Source organism: Ochotona curzoniae, unplaced genomic scaffold, assembly GCF_017591425.1.
Source record: "Ochotona curzoniae isolate NIBS_2020 unplaced genomic scaffold, NIBS_Ocur_1.0 contig_1014, whole genome shotgun sequence".
Lineage (NCBI taxonomy): Eukaryota > Metazoa > Chordata > Mammalia > Lagomorpha > Ochotonidae > Ochotona > Ochotona curzoniae.
Window position 1 is genome coordinate 22557925 of NW_024464920.1, and position 24305 is coordinate 22582229.

The 24305-nt window shown below is 36.7% G+C and overlaps 1 protein-coding gene across 3 annotated transcripts in view; it reads right to left on the reverse strand.

Annotated features, from left to right (window-relative positions):
* The window catches only part of NAV3 (neuron navigator 3), a 317473-nt gene that overhangs the window by 168259 nt on the left and 124909 nt on the right, over positions 1-24305 (reverse strand). For all 3 annotated transcript variants that reach the window (XM_040981262.1, XM_040981256.1, XM_040981269.1), the window contains exons 6-7: positions 13328-13396; positions 10903-11066 (exon numbers count right to left, since the gene is read on the reverse strand). In XM_040981262.1, coding sequence (XP_040837196.1) covers positions 10903-11066; positions 13328-13396 — 233 coding nt within the window. The remainder of the gene's footprint in view (positions 1-10902; positions 11067-13327; positions 13397-24305) is intronic.

Consider the following 24305-nt stretch of genomic DNA (forward strand, 5'->3'; position numbering starts at 1 on the left):
CAGCGCCGTGAAGAAGATAGCCTAGGCACTGTCACTCTAGTTCCTGCCATTCAAGTGTAAAACGCGGAGTTTCTGGCTCCTGACTTCAGCCTGGCCCAAACTTGGCTATTGCAGGCATTTTAACGGTGAACTAATGGATGAAAGATATCTCTCAATTCTCTGTTTCTCCTTCTGTCTTTCAAATAAATTTAAAAAAATCAAAATGTTATATTTGTCTATTTGAGAAGCACACAGAAAGAAAAGTATTAAGTCCCACTAACTAATTCACTCAGATGTTGTATGATCCATGGCTGGTCCAGTATGAAGCCAGAAGCCAGAAACTCAATCCAGGTGTCCCTCATGGGTGTCAGGGATTTAATTCCTTAGTAATCACTGCTGTCACCAAGGGTCTTCATTAACAGGAGCTGGAATTGTTAGTGGAGTCAGGTCCCAAACTCAGACATTCTGATATGGGTGGTAGACATCCCAACTAGTGTCTTAACTAGAAGGCCAAACTTTCACTTCCCACTGACATATTTTAATTCTTACATATTTGAGAGAGAGAAGGGAAAGAGATTATTCTCAGCAAAGAAAATTAAAAAATGCAGCGCAAAAGAAATACGAAAGTGTTTACTTGCAGAAAAAGAGGTCAAATTGTTGGTTGAACTTTCATGTGCATCAAATATGCTTTTCAAAATTTTGCCCAAAATGATTTACTTAATTTTTCAAGTTTCCTTTCACAATAATATAGGCAAATGAACATAATAATAATATTTCTTCAGTTTTTACTATACCAATATTGACTTCTAATTTTCAATATCCCTCTACAAGTCTTCAACTGACCAAATCTACTACTAATAAATAAGATTCTTTTCATATACTCTATATTAAAATGTAGCTGTCCACTGGAAAGCCAAACTACTCACATATTTTGAAGTTAAACACATGATTGTAAGTTCTTTTTAAATCATGTAAAGCCTGTAATTTTATTTATGTTTGCAATGTCTGTGAAAAATATTAAGTTCATATACAATACCTACTGCAATACCTACAAAACCTACTATTCTAAAAAGAAAACAGAATTGTGGTATTGACTGAATAAAAATAAACTGAAGAAACTTCAAGTCTCACAACTATCCAATGTGTTGACTCTTGGTGAATGGATTTCAAACATTTTCTCATTATCTATGTTACAAATACAGGTAAACATAAGTATGGTTGACTTAAAATCTCTTCCAGAAATCGATAACATCTCATCATTGTTTGAACATTTCTTGGTAGCAAACAGAACACACTGACTACCTATGGGTTAGACTGCTGACAAAATATCTATCCAAATCAATTCTCCCTTATTGGTCAGATCTCAGTTTGATCATGTCCACATTTATGACCACAGCATGAAGTCAGGGATTAGATAGTCACTCTACTCTCTACTTTCTCCAAACATAATGAATTTCTTCAAATAAAACAAATCGTGCACACGTCTCTGCATTTCACACAAAGACCTCACTCTCTGTTGACTTATGATTGATATATATGGCTCTATACTGTCAACACATTTTCCAGGAATGTTAATCTACTCTTCCATTTTCTACTATTTATAGGATTTTAACCGAGGCACATCATCAGCACAGGGGCTAGTCTATTCAAGACACTGCAAGATAGATTATAATATTGTTAGAAGAAGTAAAGCAGATTCATAACAGATAAATGTTACTTCTTGATGACAGTTATTAAATGTCAAATGAGTAGAAGTTGGGAAATGAAATACAGAAGTTCAGAGACTTAAATAATCACAGGGATCTTTAAAAACAGATCAATACCAAAGACACAGACAGATCTGTAGGCTTTGGACCAGGTGAAATGTTTGTGAAGATCTGTTAGGAACTTATGAAAATGCACTTGTTTTCATTTAAAACTAACACATGTGCATTGGGACATAGAGTCAGACAGAAGCAGTCCCAGACATCAAAGACTATGCTCCAGGAAGTAGCACTACGGTGAGACACGATCATGTCATGGAATCCCACTTTACTTTTTGATGTTGATTTCAAGCTATTTGTGGAATAGCCTATTTAATGATAAAGGATTTATTTATTTTTATTAGAAAGTCAGATATACAAAGAGGAGAAGAGACAGAGGGGGAAATCTTTCATCCATTGATTCACTCCCCAAGTGGTCATAATGGCTGGAGCTGAAATGATCCAACGACAAGATCCAGGAATTTCTTGCAGTCTTCCATATGGATACAGGGTTCCAAGGCTTTGGGCCATCCTCGACTGCTTTCCCAGGCCACAAGCAGGGAGCTGGATGAAAAGCCAGGCTGCTGGGCATGAACTGGTGCCCATATGTGATCCCAGTGCATGCAAGCTGATTATTCTAGCTGCTAGGTTACTTCACCAGGCCCTGAACTCATATTTCTAAAACAAATATGTGTAAACCAATGTAGAATGCCTAAATGACTCATTTAAAGGAGATGAAGCTAAATTTGTCTGTATAGCATGTGACTCCAGAACTCAAGCTCTGTAATTTTCTTAGAATATATGACATCCCAAGTATGTAATAAAATGCTTCCCAAACTGTAATGTGAATGAATCACCTGGTAATCTTATTTTTTAAAACATTCATTTATTTATATTAAAGTCAGACTTGCAGAAATAGAAAGGGGGCAATGGGACAGATAGAGAGAAGATTTTACATTCACTGGTTCACACTCCAAACGGCTTCAGCCGCCAGAGCTGAGTTGATTTGAAGCCAGGAGTTTCTTGTATATCTCTTATTGGGTGCAGGAGCCCAAGTCCTTGGTCATTATTTGCTGCTTTCTCTGGCACATCAGGAAGGAGCTGAATAGGAATTAAAGTAACCAGGACTCAAACCCACAACCAAGCTGGAGGCCAGAGCTGCAGTTGGTGGTTTTTATCCACTACATGATAATGTTGGCCCCATCCTGGGAATATTACTCATTGTAGACTGGGATTCAGTAGGTCTACAGTAGGCTTTAATATGCTATAGTTACAATGAGCTTGCAGCTAGCAGCACTGCTGGTCACAGGCCATGTCTTGAGTGGCAAGAGTTGCACAGACACACATTTTCAATAGTGTTGATATTTTCAGCTTTAAGGAATTACTTCCTATACAGTGCTCGAGTTGGCTGGATTTATTAAATATCCCATAGTTGCAGAGTATCAGTAGTTTTTCACTGTTTAAACTTTCAGAACCTTGGTCAGCTCATTGTCTCCTGTTTAAAGCATAGAATTATTAATAAACAAATAAGCTCTTTTTGTCATTACACTATTGACACATTTAGGGTTTACCATCTGTGTATCTGCAACTTGATTAAGAAGTCACAAGATTCTAATCCCACGGGCTCTGGGAGCTCGAGTGGGAATATGAGGAAGGCATAGAAAAAAATGAATCAGGGCCAGAGCATTGGCTCAATCGGCTAATCCCCCATCTCCGAGTGTGGCAACCCATATGGGCACCAGTTTGTGTCCTGGCTGTCCCACTTCCTTTTCTTTCTTTCTTTCTTTTTGTTATTGTGATTATTATTTTATTATACAGTTCCATGGGCTCTGGGATTCCCCTTCCCCATGTCCCCTCCTCCCACACACACTGATTTCCCCTCTAGTATAACAATGGTAGTCCTTCATGAACAGTTCTAAGTCCATCATTCTGCTGTTGAAGAGTTTCCTGATATTATAGGCATGAACAATGTCAGAGAGTCCAGGATATATTCAACAGTTTCACCAGGAGTTCATCTTTGGTCTGGATGCAGAGATGCATACTGCACTATGTCTCCATATTTGGACATGTCAGTCTCTGCTACATTCTATTAAACATACCCTGATCCAGCTCCCTGTTTATGGAAAGAAATTGGAAAAAAAACTGAGGAAGGCCCAGTGGCCTTGGGACCCTAAACTACACCTTTGTGGGAGACCTGGAAGAAACTCCTGGCTTCTGGCTTTGGATCAGCTCAGTTCTGGCCACTGCAGCCAGTTAGGGAGTGAACCAGCAGATGGAACATCTACCTCTGTCTCTCTCTCTCGGTTGATCTGCCTTTCCAATATGAATAAAATGAGTGTTTCAAAAAAGATTGAATCAAAGTGCTTTTTAAATATTTGAGGAATAAAAAAAGTAGGAGAAAATAACTCCTTTCTTGTAAAAGAGAACAACAAGCTGGGGATTTCAGCTGGATGGACTTCTCAATATTACCATACCCCAAATGAGGCAATGGGGACTTGAGATTATGATATCCACCTCCAGCCCACAGTAATGGCCATAGAAACAGCTGCAAAATGATTCTCAGATGAGTACACACATATAAGACACTTCTCTAAAACTCAGTTCTAAATAGGTCCCCAGCCTGTCTCTACACACAGCAATGAGCTACTTCAGGTTTCATTAGAAGGGCGAACCATGGTCACTGTGCATCAAGAAAACATTGGAATAATATGACTCTCTATGGACTCTTCACAATACAGGTTGCACAGCAACAGCAGCCAAAATGCAAACTTCTGTAGGTTTGCAGAACAGACGCAACCACATACTCTAGTCTCTATCATTAATATATTCAATAAAAGGTATCCTGGACCCAATGATACACTTTCGAATGCTGATAACTACACGTCTGACCATCAGTGAGTCTCACTGTGGGGGACAGAGCAGACATTTCATGGTCATGTTAAAGGCAATCCTGAAATGGATTTGTACTCTGCATTTTCATGATGTGTATCAGTTGACTTTGTTTTTCTGGTTCCCAAACAGCAATCTTCTTCTACTCCCTTTTTCCTTCCCTTCCACTTTTGTATCACCATGCCTAACTTTACCAAAACAAAATATTATGATTAACTGCATACTTTATTAAGTATTTTATAAGCTCATCACATATTGTATATCATTTAAACCCATATCTAATATATTTATGATTCCCTCTTTAGAAATGAGGGAATGAGGGCCCATTATGGTAGCCTAGTAGCTAATGTCTTCACCTTGCATGCACCAGGATCCCATATGGGCGCTGGTTCTAATCCCAGCAGTCCCGTTTCCCATCCAGCTCCCTGCTTGTGTCCTGGGAATGCATGACGGCGCCCTAAAGCCTTGGGACCCTGCACCCATGTGGGAGACCTGGAAGAGGCTTCGGGCTCCTGGCTTTGGATTGGCACCAGCCAATTGTGGCCGCTTGAGGAGTGACTCAACAGATGGAAGATCTTCCTCTCTGTCTTACCTCCTTGCTGTACATCCTACTTTCCAATAAAAAAATAAACAAATCTTTTTTTAAAAAAAAATGAGGGAATGAGGTCTCACAAAGGGAAATTATCTTGTCCCGGTCGTACATGTAAATCCAGAGAAAGCAAAAACAAAATTGGAACTGAGGCTTATCTGTCTTCAAAGTTTAAAGGACTTTATTTCTTCTTTACTGCTATATGCCCAGAAAGTTTGGTAGAAAGTTTCACCACAATAGTTTGTCACAACAATGAACCTAATTGTGTAAATCTTTGAAGAATATTTGTCTTCTTTCTCACTGACAAAACTACATATGATGAAAATTTCATACAGGACACCTGCTACTCAGTGAACCCTATTCTACTGTTATTATCATTCTACCTGCATCCATCCTATTGAATCAATTTAAAAATAAATAGTAAATTCTGTTGTTATAATACTAAAGTAGAATTAATGCTTAGTTATCACATTCTTCAAATAAGTAATATTTATGAATTTGAGAAAGTGTTAATTTAGTTCTAAAGTTAATATTGAGATGAACTTGGGCAGTGTCAGCAAGCCTAAAGAAACCTTCAGATAGGGCATTTCTCCAACAGCTGTGCAATTCAGTGTCATGTGACAGCAGTGCCATTTGCTAGAGAAAGGATACAAAAAACAGCCACCTTAATGTGTTTACTTTTTCCTTACTGAACAGAGTGTTGTTTATATGAATGCACACGCCTTTCTGTTCAGAACATACATGTGAAAAAAAGAACAAATCAACAACAGCACAATTCCTCGTAAAACATTCTTTGCATAGCAGCCATCGTGTTCTATGATGTAGAGGTCCTGCAATCTAAAAAACACCTTGAACATGACAGAGGGTTACAAAATGAATGATATAAGTAAACATTATGGCCCTGGCAATTAGTGTGGAGAATCATGTAGATTCATCTTACATAATAACACACCAAAATGCCTTTTGAAATGTTTAAGTGACTGAACAAAAACACTCAAATCCAAACACCTTGTTGCCAAGTGGTTTATCTATCACATCACCAAAACGCTTTACATAAATCACTGCTTCAGAAATGTGGTCATCATGCTTAAAATGACAACAGGGAAGTGTTCCGTGGCTCTGTGGAAACATCGCAGGACACCAGCGTCCCGCATTGGATGGCTTCTTCAATTTTTGGCTATTTGATTTCCTTTACAATTTCCTGCTAACATGCATTCTTGGAGAATAGCAAATGATGATTCAAGTACTTGGATCCCTTCCTCCCTCATGCAAGACCAAAATGGAGTTCCTGTCTTTGGAATAGCTCAGCCCTGGTTATTAGTGGCCATTTGTTCAGTGAACAAGGAGCTGGAAGACCTTACTCTCTTTCTCTCATACTTCCAAACACATAAACACGCATTGAAACTGTGATTTAAAAATCTGCACCGGAGATACTAGAGACAGCATCCCTTTTGCATTCGTTAGTATTGTGTCATTACAAACTTAGGAACGTCATTTTGCTGAGTGTTGTGAAATGCAAGCATACTTTAATTCGCCTATTTCAAAAAGGTATGCAATGAATGTACAAGCAAATATATGGCAGCATCTTATGTGTGCTTTTATACATAAACATACAATATACCCCACTGTTATGTCTACCTACTTGTATCAACTCATGCTACCCATGCAAATCCCTAAGAGCTCTGAAATTATGATGCCGAGGTAGTTGCTTAGGCCTGCATTTAAAGCAATAAAGCAAAAAAAAAAAAAAAAAACCAAAATCATGGTAAGACATATGATTAAATCACCATTAAAGTAATATAATTACAAAAACACAATCGCATTGCAATGCCTTGCTAAAAAAGTATGTAGTTCTTTAACAACATAGCAATTTCAGAAAAATTTAAAATGGAAAGTATTTGAGACCTAGATAATCTGTTTCGGCTGATAATAAGCTGCTAAAACTCTATGACAAGAAGTTCATGTTAACTGCTCCATTTTGTAACACCAATGCTGTTCAATTCTAGATTTTGATCCTACTAACACTACTTAGAATAGAAATGAAATTTCAAGCCTCTGTAACAGAAAGTGTCTGCTCAGAATTTGGGAGACAGGAAAGGAACCCTCTTCAGCAAATGGACAAGTTCAGTGCTGCAATCACCTGGGAGAAACAGGTAAGAGACAGTAGCCATCCCTGTGGTGCTGTGGCATGTTTCTTAGCAACACGGAAAAAAACCTCTCCACTAGGGAACTCTGTAAACAACATATGTTCTCAGATTATAATTCAGAAACTGGTTTGCTAATTAAAGTTAGGCATATTTGAATTCATTTGAACGTTAAGCCGGTTGGCACTTTTTTAGAATTATTACACAAATTTTGTAAAACAAGATGATTTGCCTCAGGTATGAAAATGAGTCATGGCATGTTTTTCAAGAGATCTAATTTCCACTTTACATGTTTTCTTTGGAGTGTGGAAATGTCTGGAGTACTTTCACCAGGAACATGGCCAAGCAGATAAGTGCTGATATCACAATGTATTATTCATCGTCAGTTTATGAATGATGAGTCATCAGGACAAGAAAAATGAAGGATTCTTGAAAGAAATGCTGTACAAACATTGTCATTTCGCCATTTGTTCTCTGAAAAACTTTCCCCACATTTCACTCCAATAAAACGTTTGGATGGCATTGAATTTTGTTAATTTCCTATGTCAGCTTTTCTGGAACAGATAGTGAATGACAATGTGCACTGAAATCTTAATTCTCTGGTGAGAAACTGAAATGAGCAGACTATTTTTTGAACTGTCTTGTTACTAAGCTTATACTAGATATATCCCTTGAGAACTGTTTGTGATTCGCCACTGACTTCTTTAATATCACATCATTTGCAAATGAACTAACATTTAAAATAAATAATATTTAAACAATTACACTGTATTTCCAAAAGTTTTATTAAATGGGAAAATTAAATGGTCTTAATTAGGAATAAACCTGTGCTGTCAATGACAAATTTTAAAATTTGTGGTTGATTTTTTTTACTCACCAGATAAGATCTGTTATAGAAAATAGAAATTATATCCTTACTTTAAAGGCACCCTGGGAATATATTACATATGATTTGCTTATTCCTTTAAATGAAATATTTCATTATGTAAGTATACATGTCCCAGTAAATAAGGAGGAAATATTCTTAGATTTAAGCAAATTTTCAAATTCTGTCATCATTATATTGCAACTTTTGAAAATTCCTTTTAAGTTTTACCTTACTTGGTCATATGCAAGTTAACCACGCAAATCAGTTTAAGACAAAGATCAATTTGTCAAAAGATGGAATCCAGAATTTTTAGATTATGCTACCACTATGAATCATGAGGTTTAAAAGGTTAAATAAGGTGTCTGGCACGGTAGCCTTGTGGCTAAAATCCTTTCCTTGCATGCGCCAGGATCCCATATGGGTGGCAGTTCATGTCCCAGTGGCCCGCTTCCCATCCAGCTCCCTGCTTGTGGCCTGGGAAACCAGTCGAGGACAGCCCAAAGCATTGAGACCCACACTTGGGTGGGAGAACCAGTAGAAGCTCCAGGCTTCCGGCTTTGGATTGGCTCAGTTCCGGCAACTGCGACCACTTGGGGAGTGAGTCAATGGACAGAAGATCTTTGCCTCTGTCTCACCTGATCTCTGTATATCTGACTTTCTTATAAAAATAGTAAATAAATCTTTTAAAAGTTCAATCAAGTATCTAATTAAAAATGTTGGTGAAGATTGAGCTTTATTTTATGAATGATATTTGTGTTATGATTTAAGATAATTTGGACACATGAACTTGCAAGATACATATTTACTTAAAACATTGATATCAGGCATATTAACATAAGATTGTAACCCAACAATTAATAGAAAATCTCATGTTTTAAATATAAACACTCCAGATGGTTATAATAAATCAAATGATGCAATTCAAACTTATGGTTGGTAGTTTTACACGAGGCTTACATATTGCAATAACCTACATTTAGAGATATTACACATATTGTGAGATTATGTACAGTAAGTATTTCGGTATTCTTATTTGGCATTAGAAGTAACAGTTAACTCATTGTGGAAACTCCCGTTGCTTGCTGCACATGTTAATAAATAATGTTAATAAATCTGTTTCACGCAACAAAGACCACATATTATGTTACATCTGTCTCCCCCTTGTGGTTACAGTGAATATTGCCTCTTACAAATTACATTGCTCTTGGAATACAGGAGAGACTGCGTGAACATGTAAAAATATTGATGTGTATCTATTTTTACATTTCTAACGATAGATACCAAAAGTAAAATTAGAAAAAGCATTACATACTAAAAGCTTAAACACAGTGTTATATTAAAATGTTAATTCATCTAAATTTTTTTGCTAATGTTTTGGTTTTTTGCTGTTTCTAGCTGTGTGGTGTGTGTGTGTGTGTGTGTGTGTGTGTGTGTGTGTGTGTGTGTGTGTGTGTGTGTGTGCAGGTATCAGAAGACTGTGGTACTGTGGTGGTGTCTGCTGGTTTTACCAGATAATTGAGAATTTCACTGAACATATCTATTTCAAAGCTTGTTAGCTTTGCCTAAAGGTTTCATAGTGTATAAAGAAATATTAGCCTGAACATGAATGAGTATAACACAGTTATGGATTGGAAAATGTTTTTTTTAATTAAGAACTATTTTTCCCTTCTCTTCAGCAAAATACATGTCTCAGTAATAACTCTTGGGATCTTCCGTTAGAGCTTTTACTATTCAGCTCAAAAATAAGATCCCACTTGGTTGTATTAGCTAAAGCACATTTGCTAACTGTTCTATTAACGAAACATACAAACCACTTTTTTTCTTTCAATTGTTACTTTGTCTAGAGTAGACGAGTAGGACCAGAATAGAGATAGTCTACTGATTAGAAAATACACTGATGTATCCAACACAAGACCCTAGGTCTTTCCACCATCACAGCTTCTTCCTGATTTCCCCGGTGCTCTAGGCAGCCTCTTTGCCATCCTGCTCTGTAGTCAGAATCTTCTACTCAACACCTTTTTAAAGGCACGTGTTGGTCATCAGAGAGCAATGGGGCTTCTAATTCATCTACGATCCGCACTTAAAATAGATTTCCACAATCTATCCTTATTCCTAATAATCTTGAAATGTGATACTCACAGCATGCACCACTTCAGGGAAGCAAAACAAATGGATGTAATTTGTCTTTCAGGAAATCCTGTATCACAATATTTCTGGGTCTTATTATGTTGAAGTATTCATTCCTATCGACATTCCATCACAACTATGACAACAAATTTTAATTTCCTGACATTTATGATGCTATGTTAACTGAAGCTAAGAATTCAAATAACTTCAGTGCAGTTTTATGGTTTCAGGAAAAAAAAAAGCATTTCTAACACCTGGGAAGGCATAAGAAGTTGCTATTATTACACAGCAGGAAGGAATTGATTTTGAGAAACAGATTTTACACCTGGCTGTATCTTCAACTGGTTTAAAAAAAAAACCTGAGTATTTCCTTAAAATATTCTTTAAAGGTTAGAAAAGCCGTTAAGAGAAAATGCTGTTGAGGAAGAGGCAATAAGAAGACTCCACTGGTTACATTGCTATTCCCAAAGCTGTGGCACCGGGAAAACACCAGACCCAGGCTGCCTTTCGCAGGGCTCCTCCTCTTACGTGGATGTTGTAATGATGTAATATATGGATACTTACCTTTTTCATTCCCATTTGCATAATTTGGAGGCTTGTTTTTATCAATGCTGTTAAAGCTCTGGCTTCTTCTGTTCAAATTAGAGGCTCCTTGGCCCTTGCTGTTGCTGCTGCTGCTGTTGCTGCTGCTGCTGCCTGCAGTGGGCACCCTAGAGGGCCCTGGAAGCCTGAAACAGTGTGAGGAAAATTACATCATTATTGTACAGTACTGAGAGACTAGAAGTCGGGGTTCTGAATTGGGAGAATTCATGAGACGTTTAGCTGGTTATCCTGCATGTGTGGCCTATGGCCAGCTTTTCACAGACGACACAAGACAAGAACAAGGCAGGTTTCAATTCAAAAAATAACGCTGTTAGTAGAATGACTATTTGAAATATAACTCCGGTGACAGTCACTTCAGCTGAATGAAGGGCAGACGATGAGAACACAGACCCAAATCATCTTTCAATTAGAGGCAAGCTGACAGATTATGAACTATTATTACTTTATGTGAACGACAACTAATTATCAGTTCAAATAATTTTTCAGTTTTAACATTAAAAATGCAATGATCAATTATTTCATGAACTGTGCCTTAAATGACCAATTTCAAGATTTCTATATTTAAATTACATGGATTTTAATTGTGTCCTGTGATAAATGTAATAATACACAGGAATTCAAAACCAAAAAACTAAGAATATTGATACCCAATATTTATTCAGGAAAAATAATACTGAATGATGTTAACGTCTTTGCTGGTATTTGCTGCCACCATGTGAGTATCCCTGGGTACTACGCTGAAAAATTCTATGTAGAAAAAAATTAGTAAAAACCAGCAGACAAAAAAAAGCCAGAATCTATGACTATAGCACTGAATTGTTTTTAATATTGTCTTACACATTTTTGAAAAAAAACAGTTCTTTACTTTTCACAAGTTCAATTGTTATGATAGTCAAATTTTAACACACCTTCATAAAACCTATAAGATTATAAAGAAATCAAATCTTCAGAGATAAATAATGTTTTATAATAGTAATACGTGTCATAAACATGGAAGACAAACCAGAAAAACCCAAATGTCAAATTAAAACAAAATCCAATTTCTGACACAGCTAATAGTTTCAAAATGTTGACTATGTTTTAAGAGTCTAAAACACATGACTAACAAGTAGCCCCTTCAGCTATTTTGCTAATAGGTTGTGTCACACACAAGATTAGAATCTTTTCCAAATTATTTAAGCATTTAACTTTTGCCCTGATGGATTTACAAATGTTTGTAAGTTTAGCACAGTAACCACAGACACTAACAATTTACAGTTCCAGTGATTGCACTCTGTAAAAATAACGAATTAATTTGACCCAATGTTTCAATCATAATAAATCAGAGAATGCTCCCAGTTGACATAACCATAGACTTAAAAAGTTCATTACAATCTCATATGCATAAACAAATTTTGTCACACAAAAAAAATCTTTCTTGTAATGAAACTTGACCTGTTTCTAGAAAGCAATTAAGTTCCTTTTAATCATTACTATGACCCAGGAAGCCAAATGATCTTCAGTTCTCAGAAGAGCAAATTAAAACACATCATTTGCTCTTATTCTCCTATTTGACAGGCAGCTAGGGGCTCTAGATCATTCTTCAAAGAAATGAAAAGGGAAAAGAGATGAAGCAACAGAAGGGAGGAGGTGGTGCTAGTCTAACACGGTGACAAAAATGTATTTCACATATTTAAAACAGTAATAAAAGATAGTGCTCATAGAAGGTCAATTTTCTCTATATATCCTAACGTATTATTTACATAAATTTTAATAACATATTCTTTTTAATCTATCTTTTCAGTATCATTCTGTACTATTAATGAGAAGAAAATAGAAAACCAAGGAAAGGAGAAAGAAACCTACCTCAATGCAAAGCATCAGAAGCAGCCCTGTGATCGTTTTGCATTAGTCTCATTAGTGGAGGAGTGACTAGTCAACCACCACTGGTCACTGCTCCAGTGAATGAGATGGTCCAAAGAATTCTGTACGATCAGAGGTGAATAACACACATGCCGTGGCTCACCATCTACTAGCATGCCTTTTGCAACGTAGCATTAAGACAAAAACAAAGCTGACTCTTTCAACATATTTTATGTAGAATTACTTCTTGTTCTACAACTTCCAGACGCTGGGACCTGGACAGAATGGTGTACATTTATTGACTTTCTCTAAACCTAGAACCCAGATTTTAGCTGATAAAACATCATGTCTGAATTAAAAAGAAAACAGAAGTCAAAAGTAATTGAGTTAGATAGCACAAATACGCTTTTCCCTGATATGTGTGTGGAAATCTGCTTGAATGAATTCATCCAGAAGTGTGCTTTGTGAGAGTGTGAAGACAAAATATAACTGGCCATTTACTAGAATATCACTAATAAGTAATAAATCAGAGATGTTAACTGACCTAGTAGGCTTTTTTTGACTGGATGCAATTCCACTGTGATTAGAATGAGTTGCATATCTGGCTGCCAGACTGTATGAGGAGAAACAGAGAAATTGAATTAAAGAGATTCTTTGAACATGGAAAGAAAACACAAACTTACAAGAAAACTATGAGTTAATGAAATGCAATTGAAACACATGTATAAAGAACATGTATAAAGAACAAATTAATTAGAAAATCATGGCAATGTAACATATACATCATGATCTTTAATTATGAATGCACAATGAAATATACAGCACATCCCTTGTTAGAAACTGTGTAACCGCTGAATCTGAAAATATGACTGTGTTGTATTATTAGCATCTTTTCAAAATATTACTTCATCTTTTAGAAGATCCAACTTCTGCAAAATAACTGCAAAATTAAGATAACTTTACGTTTCATATATAAAAGAGATCACATTCTTAAGGAAAAAAAATGAAAGGAAGAATCTGAGAATCGTTAGATTTTTAGCAAACTTGTAATTTATTTTATTAATACAATATTGTGAAAACCTGGCTGTTCCCTTTGAGGTATATTTGGAATCTAGTACTGGGTAGAATCTTATAAGCAGATAAGCAGCAAAAGATATTTTATCTAAAGAAAAATCTATGTACAATTGGAAATTAAAATGGATTTCAAAATTTCAAAAGAAAACAAGTACTGATAAAAAATGTCTGGCTCTCTTCAAATTGACAGCTCTCAATGAGTTTTAATATTAAAATATCTGTTTAAGGACATAAGAAAAAATTAAACACAGTTTTAAAGAGTAGTAATTTATAAACCAAATGAAAACCTGTACACCCTGTTTAACTGACTTCCGAATTACCGGTGATCCTACAATGATTATTCTGAAGTACACAGACTCTGCAGTCTCAGGGTTCGTTCATACATGCGGAGATGGAATGAGCTGACATATGAATGACTTCTTCAGGTGGATTGTGATCCCTCCACAAAAAGCCACTTGATGTGCACACAGAGTCGCCAAGAAAACAGGAACATCAGCATGGGCAGGGGTGCATGGAGGGAGGTCGGGAACCTCAAGGCAACTGATTTCATTGCTTGGCTCCCAAATGGACAGTGTTTTCATCAAGGAAAAGGTTGCTTGGGGTAATGATACATGTTCTAAATTAATTCTTACTCCACTGAGCTAATTTGTGGTGGGAGCATGCTGGTCTCTAGGACTGCCTGGCTAAGGAAGGATATCCTGATACAGATAAAATCTTCAGGTTCACTGAGCATTTCCTTTTCACGTTTGGCATACCATCACATATGTTGTAATTTGCATGTAATGCTTTTCATATTCTATCCACAATGGATACTAAGATAACTGGCCACACAGATCAAGTTGTCTCAGTATCAATAATATTAGAGAGTAAGCGGGAAACAAAACAAAAAAAAAGTCTCAATGGAATAATATATCAATTCAAAAAATAAATTTAAAACAAAAGTACCCAAAACTTTCCACAACACTTTTCGCCCAGAGAATTTTGTATGGTCTACTAAGTACCTAACTTATTCTTCAGAATGAAATATCACTACAGGAAGGACCAAAACTGAATCTAAGTTTGTCTCTATTATTACAGATGGGAAAAGAAATGTCCAAATAAGTACAAAAAAAAAATCCTTAAAATATGAAGCTGAGGGCCTGACATGGAAACCTAGCGGCTAAAGTCCTGGCCGTGCATGTGCTGGGATCCCATATAGGTGCCAGTTTGTGTCACTGCTGCTCCCTTCCCACCCAACTCCCTGCTGGTGGCCTAGGAAAGTAATCAAGGACAGCCCAAAGCCCTGGGACCCCGCGCCTGCGTGGGGTTCCTAAAAGAAGCTCCTGGGTCCTGGCTTCAGATACATTCAGCTCCTGCCATTGCAGCCACTTGGGAAGTGAACTAGCAGACGGAAGATCTTTCTCTTTTGTAACTCCTTCTCTCTGTAATTCTGCCTTTCTGATAAAAATAAGTAAATCTTAACAAAAATAAAGCTGATGATTAGTAGAATCTAAGTAAATTTTGAAACTCAAGAAATGTTTATGATATGCTAATTTGCTTCTACTCTTACATTCTACTACTAGCGTCTCCTAAGACATTTTCTAACAGAAATTACTTAACCAGCAAGCCTTCATTTCTACATTTCTTTGCCTTCTCTTCTACTTATTTCTGGAATATATCATACTTAATTCTATCCACTTTTTGAGAACTACTGTGAATTATAACAAGTCTATGTAATATTTCATTATCTGCTAAATAATACTAAATCTCTAAGTTTCCATAACTCTCTATCTTGTTTGAGATACAACAAATCCTCACATGGCATGTTGGGATTCCATATGGGTGCTGCCTCATGTGCCTCCACTTTCCTTCCAGCTCCCTGACCGTGGCCTGCGAAAGCAGTAGAGAATGGTCTGAAGGCTTGGGACCTTGCACCTACATGGCAGACATAGAATAAGTTCTTGGCTCCTGGGTTCTGATTGGCTCAGCTCTGGGCACTGTGACCACTTGGGAATAAACCTCAGACAGAAGATCTTCCTCTCTGCCTTGCCTTCTCTTTCCAATAAAGACAAATAAATCTTTAAAAAAATGAAAGAATATTTCTATAGTAGGTTATTGGTAAGGCAATATCAGCATTTCTTCAGTCTATTTTCTAGCATAGGAAATACATGAAAATGTTGTTTCATGAATTAACCAAGTGGTCTTGTGAAATCTGATTTTCCCTTTTACTTTTCATACTCTCAGCTACTAACTGACCTGTTCTGTCAATTAGCATTTCCAACAACTGCCTAGTTAATAAATGGCTTATTGGTTATTACATCAGTGTCTGCCTCTTCACAGACTATAGACCAGGAAACAATCTCACTGGAACACTGGGAGAGAAGGGTTTTTTTTTTTCTTTTGTTTTGTTTTTGGCTGTCCCTTTGGTTTTAATTGGAGTCCGATGAGTAAACATTAGTTTGGCATAACATTTAATATTCTGTAACAATTTATGTTCAAAAGCTTGTGTGTGTGTGTGTGTGTGTGTGTATTTAATCAAGTAAGACATTTGCTAAATATAAGTTCTAATTATGATTTTATTGCCAATTTTCTTTTGTGTCACTGTCAATGACACTGTTACATCTCACTATTTCTTTATCCTCAGCTGAAAAGGCAATTGGTATCTCAAAATAAAGTTATGGCATTGGTCTCAACACCACAGGCAATTTGTAGTGACATAAATATCAAATCCTGTCTCAATATCATTGCCCCTTCTTCTACTTTATCTGTTTTATACTCTTCCATGCTTAGCATCTCCTGTATCACTTTTGGTATGACTCAAAGTCATTGCTTTTTTAAAAAAATTTATTTATTTATTTATTTTTATTTCCTTGTTTCTGTTTCCCTAGCCAGCAGAAAAAAATATTTCACCCATGGTGCTTATATATAATTTCTCAGGTTTCAAATTTGTAGCAGACTGATAACAACGCAGGTAAGAAAACACAGCTAATTTTTATTTAATTAGTAAACAAAGGCTATATATAGACACAGCTCTGTGACAAGTGGTCTTAAACAGAGGGTTTTCAGACACCTGAAATGAAGTTTGCAAATCCTTTTTCTGAGATATTATCAAATCAGTAAACTTTTATGTTAACAGGTAGCCAAAGAAAAGCAGGAAATATAACACAAAAGGAGGAAATGTTCTGAGCCTCACTGTGTCAGATACTAAAGCAATTATCTGATCATCTTTCTGATCAAGTGGGGATATCAAGGAGATGCTTTGTATTTTCCTGAACAAGGAAGAAAAAGAAAACTATATATAGTCATTCGGCTTATAATATGGAACTCATCTGGTGTTCAAATTACAGCAAGATCCAAACTGCCAGAACTTCCTATTCCAGCTTCCTTGTGAATTCCCATGTGAACAGTAACATCTATTCATTACAACTAAAATTTCCTCTCAAAATATCATCTGAAACCAACAGTGGCATCATTTGGGACTTGTTAAAAACATGGACATTTTGAGGCTATCGTTAATTACTGGCTATGATGGCAACATCCCATATGAGCTTCTATTCCAGCACTGCCATTCTGCTTCCAATCCAGCTCCCATCTAACACACCTGGGAAAGCAGTGGAAAACGGCCCAAGTACTTGGATCCCTGCCATTCACATATGAGACTTGGAGGGAGTTTCTGGCTCCTGTCTTAGGCCTGTCCCAGTCCAGGACATTGCAACTATTTGTAGATAAACTGGTGGATGGAAGATCTCATTTTCTCTCAGTAATTCTGTATTTCAAATGAAACCAAACCCCTTAATGAAAAATAATTCACTGACTTGAACCAGTGATCCACTGGAACCAACAAGTTTCTGATCACAAAACTCAAGGAGTCATTTTCATCTTTCACAACAAAAAACATTGATGACCAACCCTGTACTAGTATGTTGTACAGGGGAATTCCAGGTTGAGGCAGAATGTAGCTGCTACCCTCGTGTGGTTTCCAGGCAGACTGAAGCTCTCTTGGACATCATAAATTTCCTAAAGAGCATGTCACTACTGACCAAAGGAATGTCATGATCAACACTGTCCAAATAGGAACTTGGACACAAGCTAATCACACACTTCTCAGCCTTAATTTCAATCTACACAAACCTTCACCACTTTCTAACAGTCGTCAGGTGTCTGTGATGGTGTCTTAGTGCTGGAAGAGGAATGTCCTCTTCACTCAGTTTCCTCCCTGTTTTAGTTGTGGTGGCAATGGTACAAGGCACAACTGTGCTTCTGGAAAGGGTGCTAAACATCCACTTTTTTTTTTTTTGAGGCTTAATTCTAGCCTAGGAGTAAACACAGAATTCTACTTAGATATCTCTTTTTCCTTAATTATATTTTTTTTATTCCAAAATACTATTTAATATTCTAAGTATACATGCTCCTCTCAAAAAGAACATCAGGGTAGTTTGGCATTATTGCAATTGTATTTTTAACATAGATCAGCTTCTATAAGTTCTTTATAAAAGAGTTCCAGGCAGCTAAATGAAGCTTTGCACATTTAATATATTTAGTAAGATAATTTTCCCCAGTCATTGCCTGCAATGCTGAGAATTTCAGTTTAACTTCATTGTAATAATAGCTGTCTGTGCTGAAATCTGATTGGGTATTTAAGAAACTTAGAGATATGACTACAGGCACTTTGAATAGTTTTTTTTTTAAATACTGACAGAGAAATACTGATTCTAAATACAGTTTCTTTTTCTTTCTTCTCCTTCAGTAGGAAAAAAAATAACAACACACCTTCATCCCTAATTCCTTGGAATATTCAGGAATTACATTACAGTCATCTAGTCTTTGCTCTACATTTCGCACTAATTATCTACTCTTTCCACCACCAGATATCAGCTATTGGTTTTTTGTGTATCAGTATGCAGATCTAGTTTTGACAACACATATAAATAAATCTCAAAAGAAAGACATTAGACCCTAGGATCTGTATTTAGCAGGAATCTCTTATGACTGACTCGTATGCATGACAAAACCGGAGGAACTACACACCTACAAAACATCCACAAATGTTGTGTTAAGGGAAGAAAACCTACAGTCTGTAAGCCAAATGATTTAACTGAACACCTCAGTGCCCACACTGTCTTAGTGAGTGCTCATCATCCTTCCCACTGCTGCTCCGGATGTCAAAGCTCCCCACCAGAGAGCTCGTCTCCCAGTGTTTCTGATACAGCAGCCACATCTAGTTCTTCCTCTTTCCCAAACACAGGTTCACAGATCCCACCTCCAAAGGCTTAAGCTGTGACCATAAGCATTTTCAAAAATCAAAGTCTAAGATGCCTGCTAATATACTCTTTGGTTACTTTAATAGGAAATTCCTCATTTTAGATTCCAATCTCAACTGAATTTTAGTATCATTTTCTAAATATCTACTTGATGTCTCTTAGAAACTCTGTGGAGACCACGTGGTAAATGATCAGGTTAAATGTGCACCTCCTCAAATAGCTGTTCTGTGTTTCAAAGCAGCGATTAGATGATGAGTATGTTTTAAGACTTGTTTTATTTTTATTGGAAAACCAGAATTACAGAGAGAAGAAGAGACAGAAGAGAGAGAGATCTTTCCTCAGCTGGTTCACTCCCCAGATGGTCGCAATGACCAGAGCTGAGCCAACCCACAGCCAAGAGCCTCTTCTAGGTCTCCCACATGGGTTCAGGGTCCCAAGACTTTGGGTCTTCCTCAACTGCTTTCTCAAACCACAAGCAGGGAGCTGGATGAGAAGTGGAGCAGCTGGGATATGAACCATGAACCAGCACCCAAATAGAATTTCAGCACATGCAAGAAACATTTAACTACTAGGCTATTGCACTGAGCCAAGTGATACACAATTTTACATCGTCACTATCATGGGGTAAGCATATATTCAACAACTAAATAACTGATTAATTAGTTTGTTGATATTAACTTGGTGCTAATATCAAGCTTGACATTTTTATCTCCACTTCCTAAACAACAGAGATTGTTTCAAGGAAAAAAATACCAGAAATAACATTAAAATAGGGATTGGAACAACATTGGTCTTCGTTACTTTTATGAAGAAATAGTAACTAACATTGATATTTCTTTTTATTCTTCACAAAATTCTTGCAAAAAATGAAACTATATACTTACAAATATGAAACTAGGTGTGACATATGCAAATTGTGTATAAGTTCTTTATTAACTCATAAACAAGTCATACATCTTGTAAATTAGAGCTGAAATTTGAAGTTAACATTCAAGATTTCATGAACTCTGTTACATTGTGCAGAGTTGGAATCATGGTTTATTGGAGTAAATGTTATTTTCTTTCATGTTTCCCTGGACAGTGCTCACCTTCTCTGCTACCTAAAATATACAAGACAAATTCCAATAGGATGGAGCTCTGTAAAGAATCATCAGAAATGATCCCAATAACACACACACTCAACACTCAACTCAATATATATTCAAAAAGTGTCCTAAACTCAATACTTGACGTTATTTTATGATTTAGAAGTTATATGACTTATCAAAGATAAGGATAAGATATTCTAGAAGATGAAGCAGTCCACAACGGGAAAATAATTCCAAGTTAGGTTGGTTGCAAAGAAGCTACATTTCAAAACCTGCATAAATCAATAAATAAACAGACTGACAGATAGAAGAGGCATATTTTTTATTTGCTCTTTCACATATCTACCCTAACATGGATCCCTAAGCTATGAGTTACTCTAGTTTTTTCTTCTATTGTGGGAAAAAACAATAACAACAACAACAAAAACCCCAGCTCACTGGGAAATACAAGCTATTGGCTCAAGCCCTGAGTTCCTGATAACTGCTGAGACCTGGAAAGCATCTGGATCTGGCTTTGGCTTCATCCAGCTTCGGTTCTGGTTGTGGCCGCTCAAGGCGTGTAATACTAAATGGGAAATAGCTGCCTGCCTCTCTTTTTTAAATAAACAAATCCTTTATAAAGGTTACCAGTAATAATGTTGCCTATTCATTAAGCATACGGTATGCTCTCATTCTACACAATTAGACAGCGGTTAGCTCATCAAACCCTAGAATCAGGAACAAACCAGTAATTTTAAAAACAGATGTGTAAATACACAAATAGTTGAATAAACTATATGTTCCATAAAGGCAACCTTTTGTATTATATATATATATATTTTATAATTTTTCTTCTATAGATTATGCATTTTAAAAATCAACTTAAAATCATTCTTATTTTCCACTTAATTTATCTTCACAATGTATCACATAAATGGAGATTTATCAACACATCATACAAATGAAAATTCATACACGAATAACTTTAACAGTAAACTATTCAGTACTCGTAATAGTCAAGCATTGAGAAAAATATAGCTAATGACAAACATTTGCTCATTGGCCAACACAGAAATTAAAGAAAATTTAGGGGTTTGAATTTTAGTGAACAATTTTTAACTTTCACCTTTATTTATTTTGCAAAATGCATTGTTTTGGAAAAACAGAAATAATCTCTTTCAAAAATATAGGAAACAGATATTGCACAAGATATACTATAATTTAAAATGTTTTAAGAGTCTTATGCTAAGGATTTTTAGAAAAAAAAACACTGAATATTATAAAGGTTTTTTTTTTTTAGTTAAAGTTTAATGTCTGAGGTTGGTTGTAGTACACTATTTTATGGATGAGCTTTAAAAAATTTAGGAAGAATTTTAAATTTCCAGTAGAGTTGCAAGGATGTTTCAAATAGTTCCCCTATCCCCTTCACCCAGCTTCCTCTGTTATTAACATCTTACATAATAAGAAAGGAATGTAAAACCTGATAAGATCCGAGCTCACTACCCCAAGGGAAAAATGAGACAGTGGACCCTGGTCACCAAGCCCTGGCCTGAAAGTATCGGTTAATCCTAGCCAACTAGCTGACATCACCTGAATAGCAAATTTATCAGTGAAATGTATATTCCCTAAAGCAAGCTAAGCGCATGAGCCAGCTTCTCACTGTTGCTCCTGGAATGTTCTACAGGAAGAGAGCAACAGACAGTCTGATCATGTACTAGTCTCGGTAACCAACTCTCAATACAACTAGAAGCGTGTAATCCTTCCTTAGTTTTTGTCTTGTTGCTATCAGTCTATTCGGATCACTTAATATCATCTTAGGACACCTGTTCTGCACAATCAAAATGCATGTTTTCTCAATAACAATCTTCACTTTGGCTCAGAAAAACTCATTTATTCTCAAAATATGCTTCAACTAGCATTCTAGGTTAATAGGAATCATTTTTCAGGGCCAGTGCTATGGCTCAACAGGCTAATCCTCCACCGTAAAGTGCTGGCATCCCATGTGGATGACCGTTCATGTCCCGGCTCCACTTCTAACCCAGCTCCCTGCTTATGACCTAGGAAAGCAGTAGAGGATGGCTCAAGTCCTTGGGCCCTGGCACACATGTGGTGACAGCAGGAAGCTCTGGCTCTTGGCCTTGGTTCACCTCAGCTCTGGCATTTGTGGCTATTTGGGAAGTGAACCAGTGGATGGATGCTCTTTCACTCTGTCTTTCCTTCTCTCTGTAAATCTACCTTTCCAATAAGAATAAACAAATCTTTTAAAAAATTATTTTCCTGTTTTATAAAAAAGCTGCAGGTAGGAGGAAATCATCATTTGTACTGAAATTTTTCAAATCAACTCAATTAAAACAAATTCCAAGACGTCCAAGATATCTCTCAAGAAAATTAAAAAGGACACAATTTCAGAATCAATACCACTAAGACTTTATGGCTACACACAGGAAAATTAGATGGGAGTTTTTATAAATAATATAGGTCCTAGTATTCCATGGCAAAATAGGACACGTTCAGATCAGAAAGATGCAATATATTAGAAAGAAATCGGGCAGAAAGGCTGGTAGAGGCCAAATATGGAGGAACAGCATGGATGTAGAGATGTTGATTGCCTGATTTAATCAGAATGCACTTTGCACATGTTTTAAATATTGCGCTGAACTCCACAAAGGTGAATGATGCTCAATTAGAAAAAAAAGATAGGGCCCAGTGCCACGGCCTAGCGGCTAAAGCCCTCGCCTTGAATGTGCTGGGATCCCATATGGGCGCCGGTTCTAATCCCGGCAGCTCTACTTCCCATCCAGCTCCCTGCTTGTGGCCTGGGAAAGCAGGTGAGGATGGCCCAAAGCTTTGAGACCCTGCACCCACGTGGGAGACCTAGAAGAAGTTCCTGGCTCCTGGCTTTGGATCGGCATAGCATCGGTAGTTGTGGTCACTTGGGGAGTGAATCATCAGACGGAAGATCTTCCTCTCTGTCTCTCCTCCTCTTTGTATATCTGATTTTGCAATAAATAAATAATTCTTTAAAAAAATTAGACAAAAAAGATAGCAGTAAAGAAGAGGTGTCTATCTGGGGTACAGATGGTTATTCTTGTACCGCTGAATCCCCTATTTACAAGTCCCTAGAATCCAGTTCCTCTGCCCTGATCCAGCTTCTGGCTAATGTGCCTGGGAAACAACAGGAAATGAGTCAAGTTTGTCAGTCCCTGTGAACTTGGATTGGTCCAGGCAATGCTGTTACGTGTTTCTGGAGAACTAACCAGTGAATAGAAGGTTTTCCTTCCTCTCTGTGTTGGTCTGCCTTTAAAATAAAATGAAAAAATTAGTACGTAAAACTTGATTATCAAGGGAAGGGGCAATGAGGGAAAAGCTGGGAAAGGAACAAAGGAAATGACTTTAACAAAACTGTGGGTGGACCGGCTACTAAGCCCCTCCCTGCGATTCAAGTACAAGCTCAAAACGGACAACTGGAATGTTGGATGTTCCCCTAAGTTGATGAGAGCTTGTTAGTGAAAGCAGGTTGCACTTAGTGAAAGATATTGTTGCACCTCATTTCCTATATTAGTATCTGTTATTCTACCTTTATAATTTCAGCAGATGAATGTTCTTAAAATGACTAAATTTTTTCTGGTTTTTTGGAATAAAGTATATATTGTTAGTGTCATTTTCCCCTTAAAATTTGGTAAATCTTGCAGCCAATTTTTACTTCAGTTTCCTGTAGAGAAAGGTTCCAGATTATACATGAAATTAGTTATAGGACTTCCTTTGTTTAAAAAATGACACTTCCTGTGTCCATTAGTTACACTATTTTCAACAAATAGATTTATACTATACATGCTACAATTGCTCATAATTAAAATGTAGCCACGTATTGCAATTAAGATTTAATGATTTCTGAACCTAAAACCTCCATTCACTATAAAGAGTTCCCCTTCTGTAGCATTTCTCTGAATAGCTACAACATACGTGAAAGGTTAACAGTTCTAAGTATTTAGCCACTCCTGCAAATACATCTTTTGTATTTCATTACAATGGGAATTCAAAACAATGTAACAAGTCTTACAACTATATATAGTTCAGGGTATGTGATATAATACTTTGTGCCTATCTTTAAATGTTGCTAAGACTTCACTGGAACAGTTAC